The 14,510-nt window shown below is 39.2% G+C and overlaps 1 protein-coding gene across 4 annotated transcripts in view; it reads right to left on the reverse strand.

Moving 5' to 3' along the window:
* The window catches only part of PRIMPOL (primase and DNA directed polymerase), a gene marked incomplete at its 3' end in the record, with an annotated part of 37,828 nt that overhangs the window by 2,714 nt on the left and 20,604 nt on the right, over positions 1 to 14,510 (reverse strand). For 2 of the 4 annotated variants that reach the window (XM_082758815.1, XM_082758818.1), the window contains exons 2-8: positions 9,710 to 9,891; positions 8,619 to 8,710; positions 7,546 to 7,687; positions 5,981 to 6,128; positions 3,278 to 3,568; positions 2,525 to 2,599; positions 1,002 to 1,164 (exon numbers count right to left, since the gene is read on the reverse strand). In XM_082758815.1, coding sequence (XP_082614941.1) covers positions 1,002 to 1,164; positions 2,525 to 2,599; positions 3,278 to 3,568; positions 5,981 to 6,128; positions 7,546 to 7,687; positions 8,619 to 8,710; positions 9,710 to 9,891 — 1,093 coding nt within the window. Of the gene's footprint in view, positions 1 to 1,001; positions 1,165 to 2,524; positions 2,600 to 3,277; positions 3,569 to 5,980; positions 6,129 to 7,545; positions 7,688 to 8,618; positions 8,711 to 9,709; positions 9,892 to 14,439; positions 14,456 to 14,510 lie in introns of those variants that run through there. The other 2 variants (XM_082758817.1, XM_082758816.1) reach the window with 2 other exon arrangements.

Consider the following 14,510-nt stretch of genomic DNA (forward strand, 5'->3'; position numbering starts at 1 on the left):
AGGGTAGCAGCCTCCAGAGAAGCCCGTCTCGCCTCATCCACACTGTGATCCAGTCAGTATGCTGCTACCTCACAGCCCCGCAGTGCCTTCTCGCAGTTTCCTCTGACCATGCAGCAGAGGGCAGGATTTCCTCCTGCAAACAAGCAAAACTTTCCTGGCAAAAATCCCAGGAGCCAGCCATTTAAAGACTCCTGCTCCACACTCTTAAAGTGTTTGCTGTAGATGCAATATTTAAACAATATATACCCTTTGAAAGGTTTCAACCTCTTTTTTTTTCTTCTTTTTTTTTTTTCTCCCTATCTGCATTGAACTGCTTTTTCTTTCCATACTGCTACCTGCAAGCCAGCTGATTACAGAAGGCTAAACTCAACACAGCAGAATTTCTCACCCACATTTACGGCAGACTCAGCTGATACCTGTCATATGAATACACTACGTTATGCATGCTATCAGGTTACTAGCACCAGTTCAGGAAAATGAACATTTTCTAAAAACTGTAGTCATAAAAAATAAGTTTTAAGAAAAATACTATATGGAGAGATGTACCATTTTAACCTTTCTGCTGCAGTGATGACTAATTACAGTAATTACATCTTAAGCCCCAGGTCGGTACAAAGGAAAATATATAGAGATAAGAAAACTGAGGTTATTCTATGAGACCATCACCAACCTGAGGAGGTATCTGTAACATATGAGAAATCTGGTGCACAAGTAAATGTACAAAAATCCTTTTTACTTTTAACAGACTTTGCATGTTTAAAGGTAGGTTAAAGAAGAAAATTGAGTCCCATTTTTTTTTTTCTCCTAAAGCAAAACAATTCTACTGGAAACTCCTAAGTTACACTGTAACAATGTTCCTGGTTATTACCAGGAATACCTGGTAACCATTACCAGGTTAATACCTGGTTATTGGTATCAGTTATTCCTAACTGCTGGGGGAGAAAAATCACTGAAATACATATTTAAAAATATTTAAAACTCTGCTGGAACTAAATCATTACCTAATATTGCAGACCAAAGAAGACAGAAAATATGCTTCTTCCAAGGACACATTCTCTTTGCAAGTAGGGACAAACTTATTATCCTCTGCTCTTGTCAGAATCACTTTTTTTCCTGCTTTTGATGATTTATACATCCGTAAATTTCTGTTCTTTGTATAAACTCCTAGAGGAAAACAAATATTTCACAACATAACTGTACTGGTAAGGATTTAAGGTACTTAGTGCTTGTAAATTAAACAATTTTTCTTAGACCCAACTAAGGTCCTCGGGAATGGACAAAAACTATTACTGATTTCTGCTCACCTCCCACAGAAGAAATGCCAGGGCTGTGCAAACATGGACATTTTTCATAGTACAGATTTAAAACACCCAATACATCTAGGTCAGCATCACTCTGATGTTAGCATTGCTAAAGGTTTATCTTCAGTATTAAAAAAAATATCGCGCTTTCACAATAACTTTGTGAAATACAACTAAGCTGAAAAAACTACAAAGTTATTTTAATCCGAAATGACATCACATCCATCAAACTTCCTGTTTTCTGCATAGCAGACACTGCTTGTCTGAAGTGTGCAGGAAAGCCTATCAGGGAAATTTAATTCCAGTCTCAAAAACAAACAAACTAAAAGTATAGTAAACATTGCCTAATCTGTCCCAGAATTTATTGGAGCACTGGGTGCTTTATTTCTAGACTTTATTTCTATTTATTTCTTAATTTTCTTGAAGATAAAGGAACTAAAATGAGTCAACACGGTCACATCGCTGTCTGTGCCTGCGCCCTCAGTTACTCAGTAACTCAGTACCCCAGCTATTTTGATGTTAGACTTCCAGTTTTGTGGTAATGTGGGTAGCATAAATAGTGATGGTTTAATTTGGGGGGACTAATATCAAATACCTAACAGGTGAATTGACAACAATGGTTTGTTTTTCTTTAATTTCCATTCACTAATATGCTTGATGGAATTTTGAACAGTAGATGCAGAAAGTAATCTGCAAAAAAAGGGCTACGAAGATGGTGAAAGGCCTTGAGGGGAAGACGTACGAGGAACGGCTGAGGTCACTGGGCCTGTTCAGCCTGGAGAAGAGGAGGCTGAGGGGGGACCTCATCACAGTCTACAACTTCCTCGCAAGGGGTTGTCAAGAGGCAGGAGACCTTTTCTCCATTAACACCAGTGACAGGACCCGCGGGAACGGGGTTAAGCTGAGGCAGGGGAAATTTAGGCTGGACGTCAGGAGGGGGTTCTTCACAGAGAGGGTGGTTGCACACTGGAACAGGCTCCCCAGGGAAGTGGTCACTGCACCGAGCCTGTCTGAATTTAAGAAAAGATTGGACTGTGAACTTAGGCACATGGTCTGAACTTTTGGGTAGACCTGTGCGGTGTCAAGAGTTGGACTTGATGATCCTTAAGGGTCCCTTCCAACTCAGGATATTCTATGATTCTATGATTCTAATCCTGAGTTGGTGATGGAGAAGCCTGATAAAAGGCCAACTTTGGGACTACATTACCGCAAATCAGACATACTCAAGAGGTCAGCAATCAAAATGATCCTGTACTCCACGAGAAGAATTTGAAGTAATGCAGGTTCTACAGAGAAATCTAAGGAAAAACATGATAATCAGTCTTCAGGTACATAAATCACTGCTGTAGGAAAGTGTGCTAAGATATTTTCACTTCACTAAGGGCAAAAGGCAGAGAATTCAGATAGTGTTGGAGGAGGGTGGAACTTTCAAACTTTAGTTTGACCAAGGGTGTTGTGAGATTTTTAACATTTTAATTCCATGAATAGGCAAAGAACAACTAGGGCATGAAGTGCCCAGCCCTAATTTCTATTATTCTATCAACCAAACCCAACAACTGCCATTCCAAACAGTGGAAGAAGCCTCAAGTTCATGTGTGAATTGGTACAAAAGACCACACCTTTAAGACTTGTTCTGTAATCAAGCAGCTTCTAATTCAACTGAAATCATTAGAATGCAACATATGCTGTCCCCTTTTAATCAAAATAGGTGCACCAAGTCCTTAGGAATGAAATTAGAGTTGTGTGGCAAGAGTTTCTTCCAAATTCTGAATAAAATTAAATGTAGTAATATAAAGTTCCAAGGGCAAAGAATCTAAGGCTCCTGTAAGTACAGCATTTATGACCGCTGTTTCAGCATGTGTTGTATTTGAATTAAATTCTGAACGTAGGCACAACATGCAATCTGTAATCAAATATTAAAGAACATATCATTTCTTAACTTTTGCTGCATCCTAAACAAGCTTAAAAGCATTTACCTAGATCCACAAAAAGTTGCTTGTCTCCTTCTTTATCATTTACTATTAGAAAGGAAAATTCAGAATTTTCTCCATGGTTTGATGTTTCTACTTCCTTTGTTTGGTGAGCAATGGCTGGCCAACCTTTGGAAGCATCTTCAGCTGCTGTGGGGTTTGTAAGAGAACCATCTACTTCAACTGTGGGTGAAGAACACTGGAAAACACGTTCTGCTCCTTCTTCTGGAACCACAGCAGCAGCATTACTCTCCATCAGCCTTATGGCAGGCTGCAAAATGGTTCTCACAAAGTTACCTTAAAAACAAAACAAAACAGATAACTCTATGAGTCAAGAAAGAACTTAATAGTTCCTGTGCAAACATTTTCAGAACAGCCAAGATGGAACTGGTTGTAGTTGCTTGGGTTTTCTTTCCCCTCTGGGATTTTTTTTTTTTAAAACCTTTTAGACCAGCTCAGTACACAATCTTTTTCTGGCCAGTAAACAAGAAACCCATGCTTGGCAAGAATTTAAACCTTTTTTTTTTTTTCTTTTTTTTTTTTTTTTTTCCACCAGAAGAAAATAAACAATTCTGTGTGTATTAATTGTGACATATGGCCACAATTTTCCTATCTGCAATTTCACTACTGGGAACAGAGAGAACTGAGAAATTAGTTGGTTCGGTAATAACTTCATTAGAAATAAAGGTAAAAAAGTAAAACAGAAATGCATAGGCTGTCAGTGCAGTTTCCCTAGCAAAACCTCTGAACCAAATTCAATCTCAGTTAAAAGTCCAAAAATGAAACAAAAGTCTTTTGTGGCTTTCAGACAATTTCTCCTACCCATCCTGACACCTGCACCATTGCAGTTATACATGTAGACTCTGACAGACAAGATCTCAATTTTAAGCCATCATTTTGTGCATGACTGCTGACAAAATGCTTATGAAACAAGATTATTGAAGACGTGATTGTTGATCTTCCAGAATGACCAACACCACAATGATGAATTTAAAAACCATTGAATGTTTCTGAAAAATATATTAGCTTGTAAGTTAAATATTAGACAAAAATCTTCATGTCACATCAAAGAATATATAGTTCATAAACATTCTATGAAGTTACTTCATGAAATTGTCTGCATTTTTAGATATATACTAAAGTATTTTGCACACAGAATAAAGCTAAGCTTAAAGCCAGGTGTGTCAAACAGGTTACTAAAACACCCCAATAAAAGTCTCAACTGTATTATTTGTTACTGATATCATACACAAATTTAACTGATGTATCACAATTATAAAATGGATTTGTACCATGACTTCAACGTTTGTTAAAAAGGCAAAGGCAGAACATGCATACACAATCTAAAGACATTCTTTAGTCTGATAGTAAACATGTCAAATTCACTTAACAGTGGAGACACAAAACACTTAGCTAATGGACTAGAATAAATAGTTCAAGCTTCTGCTGAAAGAACTGACTAACACAATTTAGCTATCGGGATCATAGGCTAAAATTGCTGTCATACTGAATTATTTATCACCCATGTATTACCTGGGAGTTTTCTAGTGGCACAGGAGTTAAAGACCATACTTTTGAAATACAAATTGGAATGATACTATACAAGTCTTTTGTGTTCGTAGCTGTTGCTACAGTGTCATGTAACAAACACTTCTGTTATAGGGACACAGATTGCACTGCTCCTAAGAATGAAAAATAGTTTTTTAACATTAAAAAAATAGGTCTGAGAAATCCCGTTGTCTTTGTGTTGAAGGATCTGAATTTTGCCTTGGGTTTATGTTCAGGCCATGAACTTTGTCCGTATATTACAAATATTATGGGGGGAAAAAAATGTACATGCACACAGACCTACAAGATCCAGCCTCTCCTTACAGTTTGTTTTACTCCTCCAGTTGCTCATGTTGACAAGACCTTTCATAGATGATTTCTCAGAACAACACATACATGTTGACCCCACACCCTTTGATTCAACAGTACATGTGTTATCCACACAGAATGACTAGACACAATGCAAAAGAAAGAGTAAGATTTTCCTTAATGCTTTGCGGGGCTAGAAAGAAACCTGGAACACAACTAAAAGCAAAGAGCCCATCTTCCAATATTTCAAAAGTATGTTTAAAACACCTGTGAAGTATGGAGGTATTATTATACTTATTTTACAAACGTAGCGATGACAATTCTGAACTGGTAATTTTTTGTGCTGGAGTTACTCTATGCCATCAAATCCCAACTTACATCAACAACTAAAACTGCTTTCAGCTTTCTCTGAACCATGTTTACAAGTACTCGTGGCTTGAAGCCTTCTTTGTCCTGACTTTCTGACCCTGTGCAGAGCACAAACCAGCTGTATTTAGAGCCAATAATCTTAACTTTAATTGTTAAGATTTACACAAATCTGAAAATTAATCAATTACTGTACAAAAATCTTCCAGCCAAAAACCAGTCTTGCCAGCGGTTTCGCAAATAAACCACAGAGACATGAAAAAGTTATGTTGTAGAAATGCAAATAATAATTATAGAAAAAGGAAGTAGAAGATGAGTTGAGGAATGTGAGGCTTAATTACATAGAAATAGTCATTTTTGCTGGGAATACGTGGTTGTTTTCACATGTAATTCAATTAAAACAAATATTCAAATGTAAGATGGCACTGTGAAAAGTCAAAACCTCACCTTTTATTTCTAATTTATAAGTGAAAAGAACACACTTACCAACATGAATATTATCCTTAAATACAGTCTTGTGGGGTAGGAATATTAAGTGTCGACTAAATTTTTCATCAGTACTGGAATCTAAATTCAAGACGTCTTTGGCTGAACAGTTAACATCATAAAGTTCTTTCAACTTTTGGCTGACAAGCTGAAAATTATATAAACATTCATTAGGCTGTTTTCTTTAGCACTTGTAACAGTAGTGTCTATAAAACCTAAAACAAATGCAGAGTCTACATTTTTTAAATCTTTTTTCTTTTCATTTTGATACAAGTAATTCAAATTAACTCACAATATGCCAATTTTTAAAGAAAATTGACATATATTGTATCTTCTGAATTGAGCAAATCACTGAATATAGTAACAGTGATGGGGTAAGCAGCTTTTCAGGTCAAGGTCTAATGTAGTGGCTCTATCCCTATCTTTCTCCCCCCCAACAAAGCGGTTCACACCCACAGTGCCATTAATTCTAAGGCAAGCTTACCTAGTATCTAAGGTAGAGGCTAAATAGAAGAGTGAACTAGCACACCAACACTTTATATCAGAAGACCCAATGAACAGTAAACAAGCAGAAAACAACAGAAGTCCAGCTCTAAAAACCTGCTATAAGCTAAACGTCATTACTCATGTTTAGGACTGGGATTCAGAACCTGGGGGTCTGGAAGTTTATGACTATAGCATCTCATTTCCTCCCCAACCAGCAAATCCAAAGATCTCTACCTAACTCTAGGAGTATCTAGATTTGAGAACTGATCCATAACAGAGTAAAACCCTCCAGATTCTTTACCAGCTAAGCATTATTTATGTAGAAGTAACCTTATTCATCTTACTCTTTCTGTTCTAGTTAGAGACACTAGATGTCTCACAAATAAATGGCCACTGACAAAGAGATTTTGTTGGAACAGAAGACATTCTTCTAAAAACCTGTGTTATTTTCCATCTCTGACATATTGCAGTTGCAATGTCTTGTTTTCCAGCTGAATTTGCAATAGGATAGAAATTTGCACTACTTAATAAAATTTATAATTAGCAAACATATTTAACTTTAGGTGTCAAAATTGATGACTACAGTCACCTCCTGCTCTCTACGTCGTAATTATATCAACTGTAATGAAATTCCATCTGAAGGTGTCTTAACATTAGGAGGAATTGATCTAAGCCTTGATATATGATTGCACCTGTTAGAAAAGGAAATGATTTGCAGAATATTCAAATAAAACTTTTATTGATACTATTCTGAAGAATAACTAAACACTCCTTCAGTTTGACAGCTTTGAAGTGGCAGAGCACATAAAACAATCTGCAAACAAACTCACCATAACAGTAAACCTCCAGTGAATACAAGCATTCCAACAACCATCGTGCTCTAGTATTTCCTTTTGTATAAAGCAGGCAACTTATGCTTTAATTAAAACAGTACTTTTCACTTTGTTAAAAATGCCCACTGACTCTATAATCCTCTTTAATTTTACTACAATAATCAAGATAAGGCGGTAAATACTTTGGTTTTATATTAAACCAACAACAAATTCAAATTAGTCTACAACATGACTGTGCCATTTTACCTCGATTAACTTTGCAACCATACTCTTGCCGTCTGCACCAGGATTTGCTGCTTTGTAAAACTCCAAATCAAAATAAAGTTTGCAAGCATCTTTTTCAGGAATCACCTCATAGCAATGCATAAGACTTGTTTTATAACCTTGGCTAAGGAAAAACAAAAACAAATTATGACCTCTCATGATAAGCATTATACATACCTATCAACTGCAAACACCAACTCACACGTACTACACAATGTTTTATCTCTTAGTCAGGCACTCGCATTAAAACCAGTAACAGCTCCATAGTGCTTTGAAAAAATTATAACTAATATTTGCTTGGTCTAAAATTTAAGTTTGGAAAGTGTTCCCTCTATCCCCACCCCCAAAGTCTTACAATATCAACAGAAATGGTTTGGGGAATTTAAATAATGATGTAAACAACAGGAAAAAAAATGGAAAAAAAAAAAAAACCACCAACCAATGTTATCAGTCCTAAGTCTTAAGCACAAAAAATAAGATTACATAGAATTATTTTTTTTTTTTTCAACTAAATTAAGAATTAAGAAAGCTTAATCTTCTTTTCAAATCGAGAAAAAAAATCAAGTCTACAGTTCATACAAACTTTGACTGTTACATTTGTTTTACTTCAAAACCAGGTATTTTATTGTAAAACAAAAATTGGAAAAAACATTCAGCAAATTTTCAATACCTGAAACTGCACCATGCAAAGGCATAAAATGGTAATTGGACATTTATATTAATACCTATTTAAGTTGATATATGACTAATCACAGAAATATGTTTGCATCATTTGTTGACATGATCCCCTGAGGAAAGCTGACAGTAAAAGCAGATCTACTGCTATTAGATTTAAGTTCAGTAGATGGGGTCCTTAATTCACAGGAAATAATGGCAGTCTGCAGCTCAAAAGAAAGTTGAAAACCACTGTAGAATAGATTGGATTGGCATTATTAAGACTTTCTCTATGGCCAAGATCAAACCTTGGCCATAGCACAGCCCTTTACAGCTGTGCTACTCTGAGCAAGACTGACCTGTCCCCCAGCAAGGTATAGCATACATTTTCAAATACTTACACGTAATAAAACCAAAGCTCTTTGTATGTTGTCACGAGGTAAAACCTCTGTCCATTTTTTGTGTTCTTTTCCAAGGCAAATACATGAACGTCCTTTGTAAAGAAAAACATTGAAGGTTTGGTTGTTTTTGTTTGTTTGTTTGTTTTTTAAATTACTATTCAGAAAACTAATTAAACTCTTCAGAAGTTCCTATATCTATTCATTTCTTTGGTCAAAGTTTAGTTAATATTAGGAAACTAAGTAGCAGATCACTTATCCTTTTTTAAACTAAGTAGCATCTGTTACATGAGTAACAAATGTGAAGCTTTTCTTTGCTGTGCATTCATGTAAATTCTGTTTTCTCAGTAGTCTTTTTTTTCCTGAACACTAGCAGGTACCTCTAACAGGAGGAAGAACAATGTCCTGAAACAAACACTGTAATGGGTATGATGGCAACATATGGCTTTACAGCAGATAGTCTTTAGGCTCTATGTTATTTAAAAACAAAAATAGAAATCCAAAACAAACTAAAAACACCACTACCAAGCCAGTAAAAGTACATTCAGGAAAAGATATGTTGCATTATATTTCTTTAAAATCGGCAGTTTGAAAAGTATTAAATATAGGGAACTGAAAACAAAGGATACATTTTACATAATGTATTTATTTGGATCATTACTTCTCAGCATCTTGCTACTCTGATGCCAGTAGAGTTGCATTGCTCTTTTTGTCTCTGCCTCCTGTCATTCTCTTCTTCATTTTCTCCACCTCTTTCTTCCTACCCAACTCACTTCCTTCCCATTCTCCTGCCACCTTCCTTATATTCAGAAGGAATATAATTATAATCACTTATAATCACTACAATGTTGCCAAAAAAAACACTTCTACTGTTAGAGGTTAACTCCACCTCTCAATTCTTATGTTACAACTAGTACTTAGAGCTAGCTACCTCCAGTATAGCATGATCTACAAAGGCAAGAAAAAAAAAGTCTCATGATTGCAAAAAAGGGATTTTGCAATCTGAAAAAGACTTCATTGTTAACCAACTTGTAAAATCAAGATCATCCTTGAATGCACTTGAAGCACAGAGACATTCACCTAGCATAATTTACCTCTTTGCAGGTTTTTACATAGCTGAAAGCTTCGGCCTGCCGACAAAATATTTTCCAAACAGGGGATGGCTCAAAGGGGGACAGCTTTGGTCTATAAACTGCAGGAAGTGGGTTTCTTTCATAGTGAGATGCTAGTTCTTCAACTTTCCTCAGCCTTTCTTCCCATTTTCTCTTCATTCGTCCTAAAGAAATTACAAATAGATCAATATCAATCTGGGGGGTTCACTTTTAATATATTCTATACGCGCTGTTGCCTTTTAAATCCATTTTTGTTGAGCATACTTTATTTAACTAAGAGTAACCAATACCCCAAATCAACACCCAGCCTTGCTATGATACTCCTTTCAACATCAAATCTTCTCATGCAGTTTTGGAAGGTAATTTATTTTCATATTAATGGCATCAAAGATCAACAGAACAGAATAGATGTAGTAAGGCAGGCAGCAGCAGTTCCCCTGCAGCCTGTGGAGAGGCCCCTGGTGGAGCAGGCTGTCCCCCTGCAGCCCATGGGTCCCACATGGAGCAGATCTCCACGCTGCAGCCCCCCCATGAGTGGAGGAGCCCCCGGTGGAGCAGGTGGATGTGGCCTGGAGGAGGCTGCGGCCCATGGAGAGCCCCCGCAGGAGCAGGCCCCGGGCCAGAGCTGCAGCCCATGGAGAGGAGCCCACGCAGGAGCAGGGGGTCTGGGGGGAGCTGCCCCCACCCGTGGGGGACCCGTGCTGGAGCAGTTTGCTCCTGGGGGAGGGATGGACCCCGTGGACGGAGCCGTGTGGGAGCAGTGCTTGAAGAGCTGCTGCCTGTGGGCAGCCCCCACAGGCTCAGTTTGGGAAGGACCCCAAGGGGAGCAGGGGCAGAGAATGACTGTGAGGGAGCAGCAGAGACAAAGCCTCAGGGACTGACCACAGCCCCCATTCCCTGTTCCCCTGCGCCACTCAGGAAGAGGTGGCAGAGTATAGATGGGGTTGAGGTGTTTTTAGCTTCTCACTGCTCTAGTCTGCTAGTGATAGGCAATGAAGCCCTTTTCCTTTGTATGTTCCCCACCTTTTCCTTTGAGGAGGGGGAGTGAGAGAGCGGTTGTGGTGGAGCTCAGCTGCCCAGCTGGGTGAAACCACCACACTGCTTTATCGTTGGAGAAATGAATGAGATAATTGATTTGTGTGGGAAACGCATCATGGGTTCCAGACAGAGTTAAAGATTTCAGTGATTCTAGCTGAGCTTTTTTACTCTCAAAGCAAAAGACCTGAAATCCAAAATGAGCGCTCTGTTCTCTGCCCACTTTTGTTACTGATCCGTAACACATTCACACGTTTTAAAACCTCACCTTCTATATAATTCCTCACAAATTTCAGTAGCAATCCTATCCCTTTTCAAGAAATAGCCCGTGATGCAGCAGCACTTCCTATCACGCGACCTTTAAACTCCTAGGCATATAAAGTAATCCAAATACTACGAAGTGAGGTAGTAAAGCAGATTAGCATAACACACTATCATTATTTTCATGTGTCATTAACTATCTTCTGGGAAATTTCGTTGCCTGTCTGCACTTCTGCAAATGGCCGAGAGCATTGCTAAGAAACTGTGAAGCAGAGCAGGAGAAGCAAGAAGTAAAAAAAGAGTAAAGGTGTGGCTTTTGCTCTGCCTGGCTTAACCGCTCATCAGCCCTCGTTCTCAAAACAGCAATCTCGTTGCAATGGAAGAAAGGAATTAAACCAATGATACGTGAAAGTATTCCAACCATAATAAGATCAATCCACAAGGCGAGTTTACATATTTAAACATCCTTGTGGTTTTCAAAGCCCAGATTTTAAGTTCTCTGAATCCCGCTTCAAGTCTTCCACCAAGGAGTTTCCTGGACACCTACATTTCCATCCATGGTACACTTACGCCTGCTTGTGTTTTGATCGTTTAGTGCCTTTGTCAAGTCTTAAATAACAGAAGGCTTTTTTATTTTTTCCCTTTTGTAGGGGTCAAATATTATCTCTACAGATCTTATCAGACTGCTGACCTATGAATTTCCTCCACTCCTTTCCTTCTCAGGCTATTAGTTTCTTCTTTGGATATGAAAAGTGAAATTAGACAGCAATCAGGATTTCTCAGAAGTGCCAGCAGAACCTTTAGTTTCCTTTTGATGCTGGCAGTCGTGCTGTAAGCTAACCGGGTGCAAAAGCACAACAGACATTCCCTGGATCAGAACTTTCCCACCAGGTCACCATTAAAATTAGGGAAGTGAAGGAGAATTCCCATAATTCTGAACACATTTTAAGCTTCCTATTTAGAGCAGTACATTATCTGGCAAAAACACAGCCTCTAGAAGGGGATATGAACCTGGGTGACGATCGATGGCCCTTACTTTAAACTGAGATCTGTCACTGTCACTTCAGTCCAACCAGCTGGTGGCTTCCCAGCAGTCTAACGCATCAGTTTTTTCCACAGTAACTTTACTTCCTATATCAACCGTACCTAACATAACACATCTATCTAGAGCATGTACAATTTGCACGTACCGACTAATACGACTCCTGAGCTTATCAGGAAATTCCCACTTTGTTTTGGTCACTTGTGGCCCAGCAGAAGCAAAAGAAGGAATTATTTTTATTTCACTTGCCAGAAAGAAATTTTGTCACCAACATTCAATTCAGCAGAATGATAGCAAGAAGACACTGGGGAAAATACAGCTTGTGGGAGATGACTTCATAAAGGTGCTGGTTTGTTTCCCCCTTTGATGAAAGACTACTTTTTTAGTGATGAGAACACAGCACATCTTGTATTTCTGTACCTTAGACTTGTTGTTTTTTGTCAACAAATGAACTCACCATTTCAGACACGGTGATTTTCTCTTGCTACAGGCAAAAAACAAACACAAAGGTATAATTTCATCATATACAACCCTACATTTCTGTAAAAAAAATAAAATAATAAAATACATACTCAAAAAACTGTAATGCTTGTGGACAAAACACTATCCACGCCTGCTGCAAAATGAAACTTAAACATGTAAATCAGCTACTATTTAAAATAGCATATTTACATTGGCTTCCTGGCCTGCACGACTCAAGCAACGTATCTGTACAGCAGAAATTCATAGCCCTCAACACCAAGAAATCCATACAGCCTTAGGTGAATCTATTAGAAAACTTTCACCCTAGTGCTAAATTTCTTAAGATGAGTGAAAAATAGCTTTATTATCTTTACACTGAACTGAACTGTGGCATACTAATGAATGCTACGCATCTGCACTCAACTGTAACAAGGAACATAAAACTTTATCTCACACTCCTAATATGAGAAATAGTTCCTTCTACAGATAAGAAGCTAGGAATTTTGCACAAAATGCAGGATATTAGACCTGGTGATAAAACCTCAAAACGTAGGATAGGGCTTATTTTGAGAGGCCAGGAAACATAGTTTCTAATCTTAAACACACTCCAACTCCAGCTACTAGAGACCAATGTACAAAAAAGGAACTAAAATATAGACCTTAAAGTTCATGATGAAGCTGAAACTAGTCTGCAGGTTCCAAGAGCTATTGTGACCCACAGCGTAGTCTTAAACTGAGGAAAACAAGGAAACCTCAGAGAAAACAAGGAGACTTGTGGCCTTGAGCTAGCAGAAGCAATGGAGATAAGGGATGAAAGCTAAAAAGCAAGGAGAAAAACAGCTGAAGGAAGATTCCACACTGATCTGTGGCAAGCTTTTGCTCCTTAAGGGTCATTAATTTATTAAGAACCACACTAATTGAAATGTTAATGCATGTAAATGTGGGATTTGGTGTGTCCCACCCCCTGGTCCTCTGGAATGCACAGACTCAACAGAGATAAGCTAGGCGAGCTAAAACCTCCACTGAAAAGTAGCCAGAGATAGTTTCACAAGTTAGCTGTGTATAAATAACAGTGATCCAAGTCAGAGGGGTGCTTGCTTTGTGAAAGGTCACCAAGCACCTGATTCTGCAGAATTATAATTAATTACTTAATTGCAATTCACCTTTGTGGGGATTCTGACTGTGTGCTATTGGCTAGGCACACCAGGCACGAACCTACAGGTAATGCTTTTGGTATCCCAGCTGGGACTCCTAAATCAGTTTTGCTCCGTCCAGCTTGTCAGCATCGGTGCCAGAGACCAAGAGCACCCTAGTGATTTTACTGGGGTCTGTCGTTCACCCTCTGAAAGCCTGGGGCAAGTGGTACAATGCTCTGAGGAACCCACCAAATACCGGGATAAATGGGAAGTCACTGGACTGGTGAGCACTGTTCATACCTTCCTGCGGGTATCTGCAGAGCGGATTGTCAGCCTAGCAGATAGGTGCTGTGGTTTAGCAAGAACAGGAGACGGCCCCATGAGCTACCTGACCCAACTGATGGGTTAATGTTACAGCCGAGCTACCAAAGGGGCAATGGGAAGCGGTCGGTCCAAAATCCTCCCTGCCCTGGAGGAAGAGTTTCAGTTACTGGTACCCTCTGCGCTGCTGATGTATAACCCAGGGTCTCCCCTATTTTTGAGACTTCTGTGGGGCCATCAAGAGGCCACGCTGGGGGCTAGATTTCCAAGGTTCCTGCAGGGACATGGGAGGCCCCTTTTGATGCCCAGACTGCTTCCAATTGCAGCCCGATCGCAATTCACACCCAGCAGGAGCCGGGTCCAGCTCTCCAGGCACTGCTCAGCGCCTGGCCGCCCACCTCCCACCCGTGCGGGGACCCCCTCAGGGCCGCCCCCGTCCTCCCCTCAGCACTCACCGCCACAGCCAGCACCGCGCCGCCCGCCCTCCTGCCCGCCCTTCCCCGGGCGGAGCCAGCGAGGCGCTGAG

The sequence above is a fragment of the Aythya marila genome (assembly GCF_965140915.1).
Source record: "Aythya marila genome assembly, chromosome: 4".
NCBI lineage: Eukaryota > Metazoa > Chordata > Aves > Anseriformes > Anatidae > Aythya > Aythya marila.